This window comes from Thrips palmi, unplaced genomic scaffold (assembly GCF_012932325.1).
Source record: "Thrips palmi isolate BJ-2018 unplaced genomic scaffold, TpBJ-2018v1 HiC_scaffold_19, whole genome shotgun sequence".
In the NCBI taxonomy this organism is placed as follows: Eukaryota; Metazoa; Arthropoda; class Insecta; order Thysanoptera; family Thripidae; genus Thrips; species Thrips palmi.
The window spans coordinates 2369937-2389850 of NW_023144628.1; the positions used below are offsets into that span (position 1 = coordinate 2369937).

General features: G+C 63.2%; 1 protein-coding gene across 7 annotated transcripts in view; it reads left to right on the forward strand.

Moving 5' to 3' along the window:
* The window catches only part of LOC117645970 (disintegrin and metalloproteinase domain-containing protein unc-71), a 174578-nt gene that overhangs the window by 56347 nt on the left and 98317 nt on the right, over positions 1–19914 (forward strand). For all 7 annotated transcript variants that reach the window (XM_034386544.1, XM_034386545.1, XM_034386549.1 and 4 more), the window contains exons 4-5: positions 3930–4031; positions 16830–16838. In XM_034386544.1, coding sequence (XP_034242435.1) covers positions 3977–4031; positions 16830–16838 — 64 coding nt within the window. In that variant the 5' untranslated portion in view covers positions 3930–3976. The remainder of the gene's footprint in view (positions 1–3929; positions 4032–16829; positions 16839–19914) is intronic.

The following is a 19914-nucleotide window of genomic DNA, read 5'->3' on the forward strand; positions in this document are numbered from 1 at the left end:
GCTCCGCAACTTTTCGAGAGCTCGCCCTGCTCGAGATCACGGCTTATGATATACGTCCGCGAGTGATGCGCTGTGGAGCCGCGTCGAGGCCGCCGAGGCCGCCGCCGGGGAAGTGGGGGACCATGGGGGACTGGAGCGAGACGAGTCTGCGGTGCCGCCCCGCCCCGCCCCCTCCCCCGGCATCAAAGCTGGATTTGCATCCCCAAGAGAAAGGAAAGTAGCTGCTGGAAGGGAGCCCGCTCGGCTCGGCCCCGCTCCGCTCCAGGTCGGGCCGCTGTAATGCCAAATGGTCAGCGCTGAGCACGGCGCGGCCTGGAGTGCCTGGAGTGGCCTGGAGCCTCGGCTGCAGCCCACTCGCCACTCGCACTGGATCGCGACGCTCGCGTCGCTGGGAGTTCATCGCCGTTTTAGTACGCACTGCCAGCTCCGCGACGCCTTATCACTGCGCAGTTCGCTACGGCCCGCGCGTATTTAGCGCGTCTGCCTGTCTGCCTGTCTGTCTGTCTGTCTGTCTGTCTGTCTGTCTGTCTGTATGCCTGCCCGTCTGTCTGTCTGTCTGTCTGTCTGTCTGTCTGTCTGTCTGTCTGTCTGTCTGTCTGTCTGTCTGTCTGTCTGTCCGTCCGTCCGTCGTGACCCACATACCGCGTGTGGCGCCGTAAAGCGCGCCAAGACTCGGAGATGAGTGAAGGCCCCCCTCCCCTCCCCCTTCCCCGGGGACGGGGTGCGCTTATTTAGTTAGTCAATTGCATAATCTGACTCGCCATCAGGCGGTGGGGCGGCGCGGCGGAGGGGTCGCGGCGCTGCGAATCGCAAAACCACTCTGATGAATTTAGTTGTGCGAAACTTCCAATATAATAAGTTTTGCGTGGACGTCGCTGCGGTGGCGGCGCCCCGTCCGTGAGGGGAAATTAGTCGGCGCTCCCTTCTTTTTTCCCGCTTTTTTTTGTGCTTGGCGGGTTCTTTGACTGCGCGCGTGCGGCGAGAGAGGTAACGGAGTAAGTGACGTTCCACCTCGATTGCGGCGGTGGTGGGGGTGGAAGAGGAGAAGTGGGCCCTGCTGCTCCGTGACGTCACCGGTGCGGCCTGACGTCACGACGGCAAGGTGGCGGCTGGAGGGGGGGGGCACTGGACCGAAGGATCATCTCTCATTACCCCGCGCCTCTCGCCCCGCTGAGTCCCGCGGTGTGCAGGCCGCTCCGAGGAGGTCGCGTCTCTGCCGCCACAGCCGCCGGTCCCGGAAGGCCTCCTCTGACGAGCCAAGAGGATTATATTTTTATTTTTATTTATATTCCCCGGGTCGGCCGGCGGCCCGTTTCGACTCAGTCGGATTTTCATCAGGGCGGCCCGGTCGTCTCGCCGAATCACGTTCGCCCCCGGAATAAACTTCCCCCGCCGCCACGACGCCGTCCTCGACGGCCTCCTCGACGGCCTCCTCGACGTCCTGGTCAGTCATTCGTTGGCGGCGGCTTTTATTTCCGCGACAACAACAACAACAGAGGCATTAACAACAATATTTACACTTGACGATGTCACTTTGTCCTTCCTCCCCTCTTTTTTTTTGTGCCGTCGCCCAGCCACTGCGCCATCCTTATTCGGGGCCGTCTTGAGTTTCTGTAAATGGAAAGCAAACACCCCCGCCCGCCTGGGCCGCCTCTGCCGCCACGGTCGAACGAAATTGGTTTGCATCTTGGCGTCCTGCTGCAGTGCCGCACGCAAAAGCTTTTATTTCTGATGTATCGGGAGCGCAGTGGGGACCCACATCGGAACTGGGCAATAGGTGCACGCTTTTGTGTGTGTGTGTGTGTGTGTGTGTGTGTGTATGTGTGTGTGTGTGTGTGCGCGCGCGCGCGCGTGTGCGTGTGGCGCGTCCAGGTGGTCATTAAAGGTATCCAAACAGAAGCGCGACGTCCCCGCCGTCCCTTCCCTACCGTCAGTGCGATTGCCGATGGCCTGGAAGGACAAACAGAACCTGGACGTCGCGGGGCGGGGCGGGGCGGGGCGGGGCGGGGCGGGGCGGGGCGGGGCGGGGCGGGGCGGGGCGGGGCGGGGCGGGGCGGGGCGGGGCGGGGCGGGGCGGGGGGGGCGGGGCGGGGCGGGGCGGGGCGGGGCGGGTGGCGTGTCCGCCTGGCTGGGCTTGGAGCTTGGAGGCGAGGCCGCTGCCGTTACGGTCAGCGCCTGGCGCCATCTCTCGTTCTCCCTAGCGTTTCCACCCCTGGACACACACAAACAAGATGGTGTTTTCCTTTTTTGTTTCTTTGTTTTTTTTTTGTTTTTTTTCGTTAAAGACAAGGCATTCTTTTTACGCGACGCTCTGTCGCTGTGGCTTGCACGTTTTGTTTGCCCGGTCCTGTCCAGTGTGCGCCCCCCGATGCCTGCGGCGCGGTGCGGCGCGGTGCGGCGCACTCGCGTGTGGTTTACACAGCACTGATTACCCCTTTCCCCCGCCGCGAGGCACTGTCAGATAATCAACTTGAATAATGACGCAAGTTGAGCCGATTTTCATCGTAAACAACTGATTTTTAGTCGGGTTTTCACTGAGTAATTTTATGGTATGTTGTCGGAAAAACTGTGGGCCGTGGGGGTCAAGACCAGAGGCCTCGACGACTTCAGGAAATACGTCCTCATGGTCTGTCCTCCTGGCTCCCCCCCCCCCGCAAAAAAATCGAACGAGAACACTGTGCCCCAGCGTGGATTGTTGCCAACCTAAGAAAATTGATTTCACTCCTACCAACTTTACACTTTTCGAAACAGTAAACAAACTGTACGGGACACGCTTTAAATTGAAATTCCAGCACCGGAAAAGCGCGCAATGGCCGAGCATCGTAAAGTTTTCTTTTTGAGAGTGCGGCCCCGCGGCCTCGCTGCGTGCGCCTATGGCAGGCCCATGGCGGGCCCGTGGCAGGCCCGGGCCCATGGCCGGTACAACAAAGCCGAACAATACTGTGGACTTGTTGGTCCGGAAGCCCGCTCCATATCCCGCCCAGTCGGCACGCCGTTTGGCCGTTTGGCGCGCTGCACGTATTAATCTTGCATTCAATGGCATCCGGCTTAAAGACTTTTGAAATTTCGCGCGCTCGCCGCCCGCCTGTCCGCCCCGTCCGCGCGGGCAGGCCAAAGGCAGGCCAAAGGCAGGGCCAACCGGTACGGTACGGGCTGGCCGTGCCAGCGCCGGAAACGTATATCGGCAATTGGCAGTGTGCCCTATCACTTCGGGAACTCTTCTAACTGGCCCTATTTCTCGCCGCTCTCTCTCTCTCTCTCTCTCTCTCTCTCTCCGTTCCCTCCTCCTCCTCCTACACCGTTCACTTCCTTTTCTCTTTTCATCGCCCCCGTGTTCTCGGCGGAGTCGGCGGCCTGGCCCCACGGCAGGCAACAGCAGGCTGGCTCTCTGTCGCACTCAGGGCTGTCCCGTAGGGGTGCGAGAGAGACAGAGCGACGAAGCGCCTCGTCGGAATCGCTCACTGGGCCACGCGCAAGGCGCCGCGCGCTGCCATTGGGGCTTTAAATTTTGCAAACGCTCAAAATTAGGTTCAAGTTTTGACGCTTCGATTTGCCGGGCCGAGCGGCCGAGCTGTTTGCGGAAGTGTAAAGTGTACAGCCAAAGCCAAAAGTTCATGCCTCTTCATACATCACCGGGACCTGTTATTACGCTGCACCCTCACCGCCCTTAAATCTAACGTGATGAGTTTTTAACTGCCCCCTCCCCCTCTTTCCCCCTCCCCCTCCGGGCCAGCCTCCGTGGCGCGGCGGGACCGCGCGGCCCCGAAGAAAAATATCTGGAATCCGATTAGCTCGCGTGGATTTGGTGCGGAATGCGGCCTGCAATTTGAATAAAATAAGTCGGCGGCAAGCCGAGCGCTGAATCCGCCAGCCTCGCCCTTCCCACTGCCCCGGTCACGTGACTAACGCCGCCCGTCCGTCTGTTGCAGGTGCTGGGAGCGGCTGGGCCTGCTGACGGCCTGAACGCCCCGCGAAGATGGGCCTGAGGGTGCACCGCATCGTACTCGTCATATCCATCTTGTGCATCGCAGGTAAGATAACAACTTGACAAACTTTCTGTAAAACTTTATTTTTTTCTTCCACCCTGGTTGCGTCGCTCCCCCGCGGCAGCTGGCGTGCGATTAAACTCACATCCTTTAGGCGCGGCCCCCGCGCCGACCCGGCCGACCCCGCCGCGCGATACGCGAACTTTCTATCGGCGACTCGCGGAAGCGTTCCCCCGGAAGCCGAGCAGCGAATCAGCAGCAAAGCCATATAGCGACACGGCGCGGCACGCCACGCCAAGCCACGCCACGCCACGCCACGCCACGCCACGCCACGCCACGCCACGGCACAGTCCAATCTGGGCAGCCATTACTCTTGGCCTCATCTGCAATTTAGGCCGCTCTTAACAGCTGCAGGGCCTCTACCCCTAACGCCCCCGGAGACTCAAACCTCCAATAACGGAGCCGAAAGCCCGAAGCGCGGAGCCCGAAGCGCGAAGCCCGACCCGAAGCTCGACCCGAAGCTCGACGCGAAGCTCGGCAGGAACGCCGTAACCGTCCCGATCGCCTCATAAAGCCGCGTATCAATCTCTTCACGGTACATGGCGTTTATAGAACGGCCGCCTCGCGCCACTCTCTCTCCCCCCGCGCACGCACACAACCTTTCACCCCGCCCCGCCCCGCCTCGCCCCGCCTCGCCCCGCCCCCTTCATGCTTCATTACAGCCACCCCTTGGAATCCGTGCTGCTCACGTGTAACCTGCCAGTTGGCCGCAACACATGCGCTGCGCGTCGCCGTGCCGTGGCGTGCCGTGGCGTGCCGCGTGCGTCATTATCGAGGATCGATACCGGGCGAGGCGTGCGTGGCGTGCACGGCGTGCGTGGGAACGCATATACCTCGGCGCTGCTCGCGCTGCTGCTGCGGCAGGCCGTCTTCGGGATTATGTTTTTCGTGTCGGGGGGTCGGCAACCCTACACTCCGTACACGCTGCGCGCGAAGGCCATGCGCGGTGCGCGGGAAACGGATGGCGTTCCACAGTGGGCCAGAAGCCGGTGGAGGCGGCCAAAACTCTAGACGCGTTTTGAGCTCCAGAGTCGCTAAATGGGACTCGAACCGAACGTGTGACCCCACCAATGGATTGCTCTCCGAACGAGGAATCCATTGGTTGGGTCACACTTTCGGTTCGAGTCCCATTTAGCGACTCTGGAGCTCAAAACGCGTCTAGAGTTTTGGCCGCCTCCACCGGCTTCTGGCCCACTGTGCGTTCGAAGCCTGGCGATCGTGTAAGCGACCCGCCCCGGTAAGGCACGGTCCGCTTGGCGTTGACAACATGCGAGGGGCGCCTGGCCGGGCGCAGCACGGCGCAGCCCCGCTTTTGTCAACAGCCCAGGAGGGCCGGGCTGCCATGGCACTGCAATGGCACTGCCATGGCACTGCCATTGCAGGCGCAGCACACACTGCCCCGGTCGCCAGGTGGTCTGGCGGGTGCGTGAGTGTGCTTAGGACGGCGGGTGGCACCCCTATAATAGGTTATCGTGCCGTGTACCCAGGCTGGGGCGGTGCCGGGCGGCGCCATGGCTACCGGCTGCCGCTCCAACGGGTAGGGTTTTGAATTGCTCCGTCGCCGACACGGCCGATGCAGCTGTTCGATACGGCAAGTGTGTTCACCGGCGTGTTGTGTGTGTGTGGCGGCACTGGCGGGTAGCGTGCGGCCCGGCGGCTGGCCCCCGGCGACCCCGCGCCAAGCCGCGCCGCGTACCGGTTAGGGTTGCCACCCGTTCCGCGGCCCGCGGCAGCCCGGGCGGCCCCGCACACGCCGCGAATTGCTGATGCGACGCCACAATACCGCCTTTGTGCCCCTCGACGTCGTCGTCGTCGCCATGCTCCAAGTTTGGGTGACATTTGTCGCGTTGTGCTGCGCGGCGCGCGGACCTGCTCCTCTTCTTCAGCAAGTCGCAGGGCGAGAAAACAAGGAAAAAGGGTGCGGCGGTGCCGATACTCGAACCCGGGCCGGCCGGCGGAGATTGGCGGTTAACTCGAGCGTCCAAGCGGCCGTCCAGGGACCGCCTGGCCGGCAGATTGCTTTCAATAATGTGCCCGCGTGGGGCTGGGCAGGGCTTCCTGGCGGTGGGGGCGGCGGCGAGGCGTTGGCGAGGCGGCAGCACCGGGCCGGCGGGGTCAGCGCAGAGCGGCGCAGAGGGGTCCATTGAGAGAGGAGAGGAGTCCTGTGTGCGGAGCGGCGCAGGACAGCGCAGGACAGCGCAGAGCTACCCGGGCTGGTGGGGCATCCCACAGGGCCACAGGGTGCGAGAGAGACGGCGGCGAAGCACTGTTCGGAATCAGCCCGCTGGCCCTGCAGAGAACCTCCAGGCCCGGCTGCAGCGCCCCGGCAGCGCCCGAGAGCCACTCCGGCGGCATCCCCTGTGACTTGGTCGCACTCTTCCTCTTCCTTGCGCACGACCTTGGGACCCTCTCGCTCTGTCCGACAGTCCAAGGGCTCCGAAGGGGTGGCGGCGTTTGGCCGAGCTCGCGTTTTCCTTTCTTCCTTTCGTTGATTTTTTTCCCGCCGCTTTTGCATGGTCCGATGAATGCCTCGGTAATAACTGCCCCGCTGGTCCGAGTGGGCCGTCCCCTCCACACCGCGGGGGGGCCCCGGCCAGGCAATGGCCATCACTGCCGCCGGAGCGGCCGCCAGGGCCTCCACGGCCTCCACGGCGACGGGGCGGGCGGGCAGACGCCGGGCTGGTGGGGGAGATTCTATTTGTGTCGCATGTTTCTATAGACGCTGTGAAGAGGAGGCCGTCGTACCCCTCCCCTCCTCTCCGCGAAGGAAAGCAGCGGCCACCCCCGCGTCATCGCGGCGCGACGGGGCGAGGCGGGGCGGGGGGCGGGGCGGGGCGGGGCGGGGCGGGGCGGGGCGGGGCGGGGGGGGCGGCAGGCGAGGCCGGCGGCAGTAAACACGTTGTATTTTCTCGTCGCCGGAAGCAGTCGTGCTGGAATGGGGTCGCCATTATGTGCGCCCGGACTGCCCTGCCTGCCAGCCGGCGTCGCACGCCCCGGTCAAGTTGCAGAGCAAACACTCCTTCCCCCGGCACCTCGTCGATGCCGCCTTGAGGCCGCCGTCAGGCACGCCGTGGCGCTGTGCGCGGTGCGTCGGCCCGCTAGACGCTGGAGACGGCCGCCCGCCGCCCTTCCTGCAGAGACGACGCCTCTTTTACGGCCTCCACGGCGTCCTCGCGGCGCGGCACGCCACCATAAACACTCTCCCGGCCCAATCCGTCTCTGCTTAGTGAAATGCATGGCGGGGCCTCGCGTCCTGCCCCACGCAAGCGGCGTCGTCGCCGAGGCACTCCTGCCGCTCTTTTGTGTGTATCGGAATTGATAATTATTAATCCGCATGCTGTTGATTGCGCGGAGCCGCGGAGCCGCGGCGCGCGGACACATGCGGGCGGAAAAATAATTGCAATCTGCGAAAGGAAAACAGCGCGGTATCGCTTTCAACTATCGAGTATCGACTGCGGCGCGCGAGTCTTTCATCTCGAATGGCTGTATGGCGTGGTGAGAGGCGCGGCGTGGCGTGGCGGCGATGCTGAATGCGGTTACCTGGAGAGATAAAGCCCCATCATTCCGGCGGTTGCCGGCTGCCGCTGTGGGCGCGGGTTCGACGCCCGTCCGCTGCCAGTCCCGTTGGTGGCCAGACTGTTGTGTCCCCGGCTGGGCTGGGCTGGACTCGGCTGGGCTCGGCCAGGCGTTCCAACATTACGCGATAATGGCGTCGTCCCGTAAAACTTTGTGCGCAAAATTTTACTGCGCCGTCAAATATCTGTCGTTGGTGGCGGGGCGGCCGGGCGGCGGCCGGGCGGCCAGCACCGCCGGCAGGCGGTTTACTGCCCCCGCGAGGTGGGCAACGCGGCGGCTTAACTGGCTGCGTAACGCGTTGGATTAACCGGCAGCGGACGGCCGAACGCAAACACACCGGCTGGCAGTGTACCCCGCGTCGGCAAGGGGCGGGGGCTGCAGTGCTGCATCGCCTTATTTTCCGCCACTGTCACACTTGGGAATACGTCTCTCTCGCCCACCTGCGGGGCGACATGGGGGCGACGCAGACGGAGAGAGAGAGCGGGGATGATTGCGGGTCCCCCTTCCGAGGGGCCGTGGGGCTGTCTATGGCACGCCATCCTGGAGGAGGAGGGGGAGGGGGGGGGGGGCCGGACGGACTCTGCATAGGGGAGTGGCGTGGAGGTCCAGAGCACGGCCACACTGCCGCAACTGCCTGGCAGGCTGGGCCGAGTGACGCCAGTTACGGCGTCACCTCACTGCAGCTGCCTGCCTGCCTGCCTGCCTGCCTGCAGTCTGCCTGCACGTCGCGCCGCGCCCGCCACACTGTCCCCATACTGAGCGCGAGGCGCCGGGCATGGCAGGACAGACCGTTCCATTGATCCCGTAGCTCTGTGTGTGTGGAGAGAGAGAGAGAGAGAGAGAGAGAGAGATAGAGAGAGAGAGAGAGAGAGAGAGAGAGAGAGAGGGGGAGGGAGGGAGGGAGAGAGAGAGAGAGAGTGAGAGAGAGAGAGAGAGTGAGACAGAGACAGAGACGCAGTTTGCATTGGACGAGTCTCATTATTACCTGCTGCACCGCACACCAACTTTGTGGAGGAAAAAAAGACGAGAGGGGAAAGCACAAGATTTGAAGAGCGACTCTTGGAGCCCGCATACTACCCCGTATAAGGAAACCAAACGAGTATTAACCGAGAAATTTGAAAGGGAAAAGAAAAAAATTTGAACTCTACACCCCCTCCCCAGTCTTAATGGGGAGGCCTCCTGCTTTACTTCGGTGTTCGGGATGGGAACCGGTGCTATCAGGTACCTGGGGTTAATCCCGTCAGCGACCCAAGCGTTCGCCGGGGGACCCAGTAGGACCCCAAAGCTCAGACAGCTGGGTCGGAGCACCCAGTGTGAAGCTCTTAGAGGGGCGGGACGTAGAGTGAGACGACAGAGAGACAGAGAGAGACTCAGACAGAGAAGAGGTTTGGTGGGAGCTTCTTGTTTTCGTAGGGTTGGTTGTGTACCCCATGGTACCCCCACTGTCCGGCGCTCCCGTACCGAACATACAGCGTTTTAGGCCAGCTTCAAAGGACTTATCATCGCCTCCCCGACGAGTCAAGGAGGCACCACCCGCAACCACACACCGGATGGTCTGGATTGATGGATCAAATACTCCATCGCTCCAGTGCCGAGGCCAACCCGCCGAAGCGGATTGCTTTTTAGACACCCACAGCGGAGTGGCCAGGTGAATGTGACTCTGACCACTACGCTATCACGCTTGTACGTCTGGCAGCGTGTTGGACGACGGGTTTGAGTTGCACTGGGAGAAGGCGGTCGAAAAATGTAATGAAATGATGGGATTCGATCCCCGGACCCCGCCATCGGGATCACACCACTTTACGCTCTCGGCCACCACGGCCCATGATGATGAGATCGGCGTGAGGTGGGTTCTTCACGCAACAGGACTCGACCGACCCGGTCAAAATTTCGCAAGAAGTTGGGGGAGTCGAACCACCGACCCTAGCACTGAGAACCGACGCCTCTACTCCCTGGACCACCACGTCCCATGCTCGGAGTGGGCTCACGTTTACGGGTTTGGACCGCACTGGGTGAGGCAGTAAAATTAAATGGAAAAATTTGTTAGGAGTCGAACCTCCGGCATGTGGGCCTGTTGCACACGGCTCCGCTCTCATGGCCTCGAACCACCACCCTTAGGATAGCAAGTTAAAAAAACTTTTGTGACGCTGGTATTCGAACGCCGGCCTGCGGTAACTCGATCCCACGTCTCTAACCTCTCGGCTATCACAGCAGATGTGAAACGCGGTGGATCATCTGCTTTCATTAACGTTCGTTGAATGAGATTTTTGTTATTGTTTGGCCCTGTTGTGTGTGCACGTCATCTGGCTGCTTCGGCCACTGTTGTTGTTGCCTGGGCGAGTCTCACACTGCCTGGTCCGATTACAGTGCTGCAACCCCCGCTCTTGACAGCGCCCCGCCCCGCCCCGCCCCACCGCGCCCCCATACGCGCCACCTGTTCTGCACTGCTTCCAACTACCAGACACTGCTCCGCATTCCGGAAGGAGCCCCTTGCCGGCGGCGTGGCGTGGTGAGGCGTGGCGGGGCGGGGTGGGGCGGGGCGGGGTGGGGTGAGGCGCGGCGGGGCGGGGGCTACGCGGAAAATAAACGTGGCCGTCGAGAGTGGTATTGGTGATGGCGGCGAATTTCCTCGCAATCCCCGCGGCGCGACGCGGTGCGCGTTGGCAGTCTGCGCTGCGACCGCGGCGAGCAGACAATGAAGACCCTGTTGGACACCTGCCTGGCAGTGCCTGGCAGTGCCTGCCCACACAAAGGCGCCAAAGGCCTTCTGGCGCGGGGACCGAGTTACCCGGCACGCGTGCCAAAAATTGCATAGCGTTTCCTTCGTTTTCTTTTTATACGTTATTTTTGTTTTGTCGCTGTGTTTGTTATCCACGTTTTTGGGATCTGGCAACTCGGGCTCCGCGAGCCGCGCGGCGAAATTCGTCACTGTAACGAGAGACACGCTGTGTATGTGTGTGTGTATGTGTGCGCGCGCGCTTGCGTATGGGAAAGTTGGAGCGGGAGCGACAGCAAAACCTGTTAGCAACTATGTACTTGCTGGCCTGGTACGTCCCATCAAGCGTTTGGGCGGCTGCAACAGACACACACACACACACACACACACACACACACACACACACACGTTGACGTAGCATCCTCTCCAGTGCGGCGCGCTGGCTAATTTTTGACTAACTATATGCGTGGCGAGTGCATGGCTAAAGTTTTGGCCCGCAGGCCTGCCTCCTCCTCGCTGGCCAAGCTGAGTGACTCTGGCCCGGCTAATGAGTAACCAGTCGAATTAGTGGAGGTGTTGCTTTTTGCGACGCCACTCCACGCTAAGCCGGCGGTGCGATGCCGCGGCGCAACGCGGCGCAACGCGCAAAAGCCCCCGAGTAATATTATTTATGAATTCCAGTGTACCGTACCGGTGGCGCCTTTACGTTCTTGGGAGGTGGCGGCGCGCGCCGAGGGCTTTAAGTTTTCAGCAGTAATACCACCCGAGCGGGGCGGCCTGCGACGCAATTCCACGTTTAGTGGAGGTGTGTGTGTGTGTGTGCGTGTGTGCGCCTGCGTGTTGCACTTCCTAATTTCTCGTTTGTCGCCAACCCAGCCCCGCAGCGGCTGGGCTGCCGAGGGGATCTCCCAGGCGTGCGACTTCCTTTCGATCTAAACCCTTTTGCAGGAGTCGATTCTGCCCGCCCCAGCTCGGTGCCTGTTTTTCGAACGTGTCTGCGAGAGCTTCTGTTTTTGTTGTTGTTGTTGTTGTTGTTTTTCTTGCTGTTGTTGTTGTTTCTTGCTGCTATTCTTGCTTTTGTTGTTGTTGTTTTGGTTTTGGTTGGTGCTGTTGTTGTCCGCGCTCTATTTGGGCGAGTTGGTTTTCTCCCCGCTGGACGGACGGCTGGGCTGGCGCCGCGGGCGCTTTCTTGCCGATATGAAAGAAGACGACCGACGCCTGCGGCGTTGATGAGCGCGAAATATGTCGGAGTTTTTTTTTTTTTTAGTTGCGCGCCGCGCTGCTGCGCCTTGGCCGCGCCCCCTCGGAGTCGCCGCGACTCGCCTTCGACAGGCCGATCAGTGGGACGCCGGGCCGGGCCGGCCGTCCCGCCACTTAATTAGGAAATGCCTCCGCCAAGTTTAAAAGTGTTGCTTTGTTTCCGACGGGAGGGAGCGGGGCGCGTCTTTTGATTTACTCGGCGTTATTGCTGCCGCGTACCCGAGGGCGACGACTTTGGACTCGACGCCAGTTTCCAGTTTATTATTACAAAACGCCTCCTCCTTCTTTCCGCCCCTTGTTCGCCCTGTTCCCGCGCGCGGCCCTCACGTGTGGCGCGCGCCGTGGCCCCGACGCGGTGCTCCCCCCCCTTCCCAATTTGGTGGTACGGCGCGCGGCCTAAGTCCGTGATTTGTATGTATAAGTTATTTTGGCGGGCGGGGTTTGAACCGGGCGGGGCCGGGCGGGGCCGGGCCGGGCCCGTGACTGCCAAAACCCCGGTAGCGGCGCTGCGGGCTGCCTGGGGTTGTGTGGTTGTTTGGCGGGGCTGGCGGGGCTGGCGGGGCTGGCGGGGCTGGCGGGGCTGGCAGGCAGGCGGGCGGGGCTGCCCTCGCGGAATAAGACGGCTTGAGGGCGGCCTGGGCTGCCCGCCTGCGCTGCCCGCGCGGTCCTCTTGGTCACTATACAGGATTTACATACAGAGGAGAAAAGTTCTTTGTAATCCCCCTTCCCCCTCCCCCTCCCCGCCAAGGGTCGGCCCTTTTGCTCTATGTGCTGAGCCGTAATGGACGGTGGCGACGAATTAGAAGGCCTTAGGCCCGAAGTGAAGCGGATTCGCTGTTGGCGCCTCGGGTCCCGGGTTCGAATACCCGCCCCCCGCCGCCTTTGAGGCGGGGAGGGGCGCGGCCTTCTGGCCCACTGTGCGGCGCGTCCCGGCCGGAGCCCTTCCTTCGGGGCCTGAAAGGCGGAGTCGGCACACTCCGCGGCCCGTCCGCTCCAAATGGCGTGCGCCAAGAATGCACCGGAGAGGTTTCGAAAGCGCGCGCCGTTTTTTCAGCTCGCCGTCGTCAGCTCCTCTTCGGCCGTGGCCTCCTTGGCTTGCAGTGGAGGCGTCGAGAACGAGCCGCAGTGGCGCCGCGACCACTTCAACGGGCAGACCGACGGGGTGCATCGTCACGGTGCGGACGGGCGGCGCGAAGACTCCGTGCCGTGCCGTGCCGCGGCGTCTCGGCGCGCAAAGTGACGCGTACAAGTGTCTCGGCATTACGGGCCGCTGCTGCTAATGTCTCGCGGCTGGCTCCGGGGGAGGGGAGGGGAGGGGAGGGGGCGGCCGCACATCAGTCTTGGCTCCGGCCGGATTAGACCCCGGGTGGCGCCGGACGCCGGGCCGGGTCACGTAGTCACGCGCGCGTTTTGCAAAGGTGCACGTCGTCCTTTGAGGCGGGGCGGGGCGGGGCGGGGCGGGGCGGAGCGAGGCGGCGTGGTGTGGCCCCCACGGGGCACCTTGATGAGCACCAAACGGCATACATTAGACGGCGGCTGGAGCTTTGGGGCTCAACCCCGGCAGCGCGCTCCTGGAGCCTGGTGGCTGGAGAAGGCAGTCCCACGGCCCCAGGGCGTATTAGAGACCAAGTGCTTATGATCCAGGCCAGCCAGCCAGCCAGCCTCCCCAGCCTTGAAAGTTGCTCGCCGTGCTATGCACATTCAACAGGATGTAATAAAAGCCATACGGTACCCTTCGGGAAAAGTTTTGGTGGCACACATACGCGCACACACGCGCAGCAGTGACTGTCCTCTGCAACTAAACTCTGCGTTTTGCCGTGTAGGCACCACTCGGGGGTTGGCTGCACTGTGCCGCCAGGGATTCCGGTGTGCCCTTTTTTGCCGTGGCGCGGCGCGCATCCCTTGAGCCTGGAGGGACACGGCCTGCAGCGCCTGCAGCGGCCTGCAATCGATGTGCACAAAGGGCAGGCCTGCCCGGCCCGGCCCGGCCCGGCCCGCTGGTTCAGGCCTCGGTACTCGAACGCTCTCTGCCGTGCCTCCGAGGGCGCACACTGGCGAGGCCGTGCAGGCCGGGACGAGGCCGGCGCGCGGTCTGCGGTCGTGCGCGCTCGAGGGCCTCGGCGGCCTCGGCGGCCTCGGCCAGGCTGAGCCGTGGCTGAGCCGTGCCGCTTTCAAAAGGTCAGTGTGGCCGTATCGCCTCGCCCCGCCGGCCCGCCGCGTGCTGACCTCATTCGGATATCACTTGTCGCGCCGTGCCGTGCCGTGCCGCGCCGTGGTCGTGGAAGACCCCCGAGAGGCCTTTTCATCGCGCACGACGTGGACGACGTGGGCGCGGCGCGACGAGCGCGCACTTCTTCTTGTCGTGTGCCTTGTCGCGCGTGATCCCGGATCCTGGGAACGGAGGTTCCACCGAGGACGCCGAGCACGACCGACGGCGTGGTGGTGGGGGCACGGCACTGGCAGGGCACTACTGCGTCGTCTTAATGCCGTGCTAATGAATGGCGCTGCTGCAATGCGGGGGTGGCAGGGCGCGTCGAAGCAGGCCGTCGGTTGGCTGGGCAGGCCTCGGCCTCACTGCGGTCGTAAAGACCCTCGTCACCGCCAGGTACACCGTCAGTGCGCCGTGCGCGTTACGGGATTAGGTCGTTGTGACATTCACATTGGGATCCCCCGATCCGCGTTCAGATTCGCATTGGGCCTGGCGCGCCCCGACCGGCCCCGCCAGTCCGGCCGGGTCGATGTCTTGTTTAATGGGCATGCCGTCCATTTGTTTTCATTCCGATGGACAAGTCGGGTCACGGCTGGCTGGCTGCCTGGCTTGCCGGCTGTTGGGACCCCTCCCTCCTCGCTCCGTGCTTTTTCTGGTCCGCAGCGCGCCGCGCCGCCGCGCGCAGGCAGGCTGATGGGAAAAAAGACTCTCGGTGCGAGTGGGCACGGCGTCGGCACGGCGTCACCCAGTAATTGCAACCCCCCGTCGCGGAGTACCCCCCGGGGTGGCGATGCAGTACCTCTGGTACGACGGTGATGATCCCGCCGTCTAATCGCACGCCGGGCGAGGGGGAGGGGGTAACACGCTCACCGCCCGGAGTGCTCTTGGCGGGGGCGGTACCGCCCGCCATGCCCGCCGCCGCCGCCGTCGTCTTGCCAGCGGCAGCACTGGAGGCTGAAAAACACGACGCGCGCTAAAAGCCCCGCGCTGGTTAATTTTGCGTATTGTTTTTCCGCCGGCCGCGCGGCTCGGCCCAGTCGCGCTGAGGAGCTTAATTAAAAGTTGGCAGCGCGGCGCGAATAAAGGGACGCGTGGCGCGGCGTGGTGCGGCGTGGCGCGGCTTGTAACTGATGGAGTGACTAAGTGGTGCCAATAACAGCGCGCGGCCGCGTGTTTCCAGTGGCGCAAACAGCTCCGAAAAGAGGGAGGGAGAGAGAGGGATGGAGTAGCCCGTCGGACCCGTACACACGTTTCACGAGGTTCTCCGCGATATGCAGTAAGTTGTTGTAGTTCGGCACTCGGGGGCCGACAATTACAGCGTATAAGAGCCTCGCCCCGCCCCGCCCCGCCCCGCCCCGCCCCGCCGTGCGGTGGACCTCGGTGCCCCTCGGCGGCCATCCTTGAGCCGGGCCAGCCTCGCTGCTACATCCCCGTAATGTATTCCAGGGCTGCTCTCACCGCCGTGCCGCCGTCCACTGTAGCGCGCGCAAAGCGGCGTGCAAAGAGCGGAATTCCAAAATGTTGTGGATTCCCTCAGATTACACAATGGTCGCGCGCGCGCGCGCGTGTGTGTGTGTGCGTGTGAGTGCCTGCCCGTGTATGTGTATGTGTATGTGTATGTGTGTGTGTGTGCGCGCGGAAAGCGATCCCTCAAGTAAGTGGAGAGGGGGGACCGCTCTGCTGTGATATAAGCAACGAAAGCAGCACTCCACCGCAGAGGCCCTTTTCTAAGCTTTTGGAAGAGCACGAGCGTGCGTACGCACACACACACACGCACGCGCGCTCACACACGCTGTCGGTTCGCGTCCCTGCCGCCGCCAGTTTTGGTCCCGTTATTTGTCCACCATCCGAAGTTTATTTTTTGGCCCCGGCGTGTGTGCCGCACTGTGTGGCACACTGTGCGGGGGTGGGTCCGGCGGGTCCGGCAAGTCCGGCAGGTCCACCTCGCAGATTGAGCGGGGAACGAGTCCTTTTGATTGCGCCCCACATTTGGGTCATTTGTCCACTCTGTCGCAGTGCTCCGCCCCTCTCTCCCTCTCTCTCCCTCTCTCTCCCTCTCTCTCTCCCTCCCTCTCGATTGGCCGCAGGTGATGACTCATTCCCTAATGACGCTTCCCTGCCTCCCTGTTCGTTCCTTCTGGGGCCTTTCTGGGGCCTTTCTGGAGGCCGGGCATGGCCGGGCCGGGCCGGGCCCGGGACTTGGGCGAAGTCATTTGGTCATTTGGTGCGATGTGGTGCGATCGCCCTCGCCTCCAGCGTGGCCCCAGTGTGCCTCCAGCGGGCCTCCAGCGAGCCCCCCGCCGTCGACTCGGGAGCGGACACACTGGGAAATATCACTTCCCGCACCTCTCAGCCTCTCGGCACCTTAATGAAAGGGCCGGTTGGGTCCCGTGGGCCGGGCGGGGCCGGGCGGGGCCCTTTGGTGTCGGCCGGCCAGCCTGCACTCCCTCTGTGGGGCGTAAAGGGCTGCATCGAATTGGCCGGCCAGCCCTGGGCCCCGCCGAGGGCCCCGCCGAGGGCCCCGCCGAGGGCCCCGCGCGAGGCCTTGTCAAAGGTCAAAAGGGGTGGTGTTTTGCTGACTCGATTGAAATGCCATCGCTACGCGCAGCGCGCAGCGCTCCACGCGGCCGAGACTGGCGGCCCCGCCCCACCCCGCCCCGCCCCCAGCGGCACAGCGGCCCCAGCCTCCGATTCAGTGGGCAACGTTAACGGCGTAATTGGCGCCAATTGCACGCCACTGGATGGATACAAGTCTTGTCCAGCGGCCGGCCCCGCATGTAGTGGCGTGGGATTGGATTCCCCTCCCCTTTCCCCCTCCATGCCACCCTCCAGGACCCCTCCAGGACCCCTCCAGGGGCCCTCCGGTCTCTGTAATCAAGGGTCGTCGTCGTGGCGACCACACGCGCCAGCGGTCTGTCTGTCTGTCTGTCCGTCTGTCCGTGGGCAAACAAGCCCCTCCTGTTTTGCGCCCCACGCTCTGCCCGCTTCGCGTGCTCATTGGCTGCTTTTCTCTCTGTTGCAGGTCTCGCAGGTGAGTGTCTGCCGTGTCTGCTGGCCGAGCGCCGGCCTCGCTTCTCGCGAGGCGCAGCGCCGCGCGTTGACAGCCAGATAGCGGGGATGAAGAAGGAGCGACGAAAAATAGCAGAGCCCCTACAGTGGGGAAACTGCCACCGGAACTTGGCGCAACTGATAAGCAGCTGTGAGCGACTCGCGCTGGGTCTCGGCAGGCCGGCCCCGCCCCACCCCGCCCCGCCCCGCCCCGCCCCGCCCCGCCCGGTCAGAGGAGGCAGAGAAAAGTGGCCAAGTCCCCCGACACCTTGCTGGCTGGATGCTGGCCCGGGCCCCGCCCCGCCCCGCCCCGCCCCGCCCCGCCCCGCCCCGCCCCGCCCCGAGCAAGGGGCGTCCCCAAGGCCAGGGCGGAGAGGCAGGCGAGGCAGGCCTTAACCTTCGCCGCCTTGGCCGACATCAAAGGGGTCGTGATTTCCCTCGGAAAATGTTCCGTTGCGGGACGAAGACCGCGCTGCTACTCGCCGGCAACCCGAGCCGAAAACAAAATTGAAATTATAAAAAATTCCAATGCTGTCTTAGTTTGGGAGCGGTATAGCAGCAAAGTTTGTCGAAACGGTAACAAATGTGTAGAAATCATCGTTTGGGCTGACTTTAGGCAGCCACTGCATCTAATCTAAGGCGCCTACTCGGTCTCCCTCAACGGGTGGGTACTCTTCGGGCCTTCCGCGGCAAGGCGTGGCAAGGTGCGTCCTATCAGCGACACGTCCGGTCCGCGTATCCGGCCGGCTCGACCGGCTCGACGGCCCGGAAGTGGAAACTGGGATCTGCTCCATTTAGCAAGGAGGCAGAGGGGGTCGATTCCACGATATTCAAATCCCTCACCCGCCGAGCGGCCGACAAAAAAAAATGTTTACAATAATGGGAGCAGCACGCCAAAATGGCTTTCTGTGATTGGCGATGTGAATGGCCGACTCGGCGCGACACGGCGCGACACGGCCGCGCCGTTCCGGTGGAGCGAGCGACAACGACACGTGGCCGCGGCCATTGAGCACCGCGCACCGAAAGGCCGCGCAAAACAGCGCTCTCTCTCTCTCTCTCTCTCTCTCTCTCTCTCTCTCTCTCTCTCTCTCTCTCTCTCTCTCTCTCTCTCTCTCTCTCTCTGTCTCTCTCTCTCTCTCTCTCTCTCCCTCTCCCCGCACCGTCGGGCCGCGCAGAACAGCGCTATCTCGCTCTCTCCGCGCGCAGGCCCCAATTAGGCGGCACTTTGGCGCTCGTTTGCCGGCCGTTCGGCGCCGTTCGGCCGTTGGCAGTGTAGCGGCTCGAAATTAATAAGCACGGCGTGTGGTGGCGACGGGCACGCGACGCAGCCACGCACTGATTGCCCTCTCGCCGCGCGCGGCCTCCTATCGCCGGGCCGCTGGTCCGCAGCCGTGGGGCTTTATTTATTTTTCACGTCCAACGTACAAAGTAGCCGCAGTCTGGCGGCCCCGCCGGCCCGTCGGTGCCCGTCGGCCCCTCCACTCCAGTCCATCCTGCCGGCCATTACCGCCGCCCTGCCCTGGAGCGGCCCTGGAGCGGCCCTGGAGCGGCCCTGGAGCGGCCCTGGAGCGGCCCTGGAGCGGCCCTGGAGCGGCCCTGGAGCGGCCCTGGAGCGGCAGCCTTAGCAGCGCGGGGCGGCCTGATTTAGCAGCCGCGTGCCCGGCACGCTCGGCAGGAGAAGACGCCGCGAGCACACTGTTCCTCCCTCTCTTTGGCGCTGCCCGCGAGGCGCTGTCCGCCTCCACCACGAGGTGCGCATCGCGGAGCCGCGCGGCGCTGACCCTCGTCACGGTGGCGGCAGGCGCGGCGCGCGGACAGGCAGCCCCGTCGCGCCAAAGACCCCCCTCGGGACGGCCGGCGGAGCGACGGACACACACTGCGGGACAATGCCCTCTTTGTGCGGCCTCGCGGCGCGGCGGCGTGGCGCGCCAGGAAAGCAGATGATTGATGAAATTTTCCTAGCGGATTGAATCTTAATTACTTTGGAGAGGGAAGGAGGGGGAGGGGGGCCTTGATTGGAAGGATCAGTGGCAGCCGCGCGCTCCGTGTGGAAAGACGGCCGGGGGGGGGGGGGGGAGACTGTCGTCTGCTGCTTTTGAAAATAGATCTTCGAAATGAATGTCTTTGAGGAATAATGGGCCACGCCTGTTGTTGTTGTTGTTGCTGCTGCCAAACCGGAGTGTAAAGGGGTTCACAATGGCGCGGAAGTCGCGCCTGGGACTGGAAGGGCTGGAAGGGCTGGAAGCGAAAGAACGGATTGGAACTCATTAGAATGGCTGCTTCGATGGGAGAGCGCAGCAGCGCAGCCCGCCTGCGTCCCCGGTCGCCTCGCTGGACTGTAATTGGTCCGGGGATACGGGATGCGATCGCCCTCCTGGTCCTGTAAGCGCCAGTGTACCCCCCCCCCTTCCTCACACCACCACCACCTCAAGCGCACCCCCACCCCCTAACCTAACCTATCCCACGCCCGCAGCACACGCCTGGTGCGCGCGAGGCACGGGTGCCAACCCGAGGCGCGGGCCGTAAACGGGGCCGTGAACAACATGATGATGATGATGATGACGTCACGACCAGCACGACGCCACCGCCGCGTCGTCTTGGCCGAAGTTGTCTGAAACGGGGCGGGCTGATTATTGCCTTGTTCTTGTCAACTCGCTGGCGGAGCGGAGCGCGCCGGAGCGCCGCTGTTGGCTGCCAAGGAGAGTCACGCCCCTATTCACACAACTTCTCGCCCTCCTTCTTCTGCGCGTCCACGCAACCTGGCTCCTCTCTCTCTCTCTCTCTCTCTCTCTCTCTCTTTTCTCTCTCTCTCTCTCTAGCCTCTCTCTAGCCTACTAGATAAATACATTTTAAAAAATTGCCCGGTCGTTGCGTATTGCGGGTCTTCCGTTCCGGCCCGCCCCCTCCCCTTTCCGCCCCGCCAAATTGAATTACGATACGGAAATAGTGGTTTGGATTCATAGGGATGGAAGGGCCGTCCAAAGGGATTCCTGGAAGGAATGAGACAAGGGGGCCCTACGGGGGCTGGGGGGCAAATGGTGTGTGTGTGCGCGTGTGTG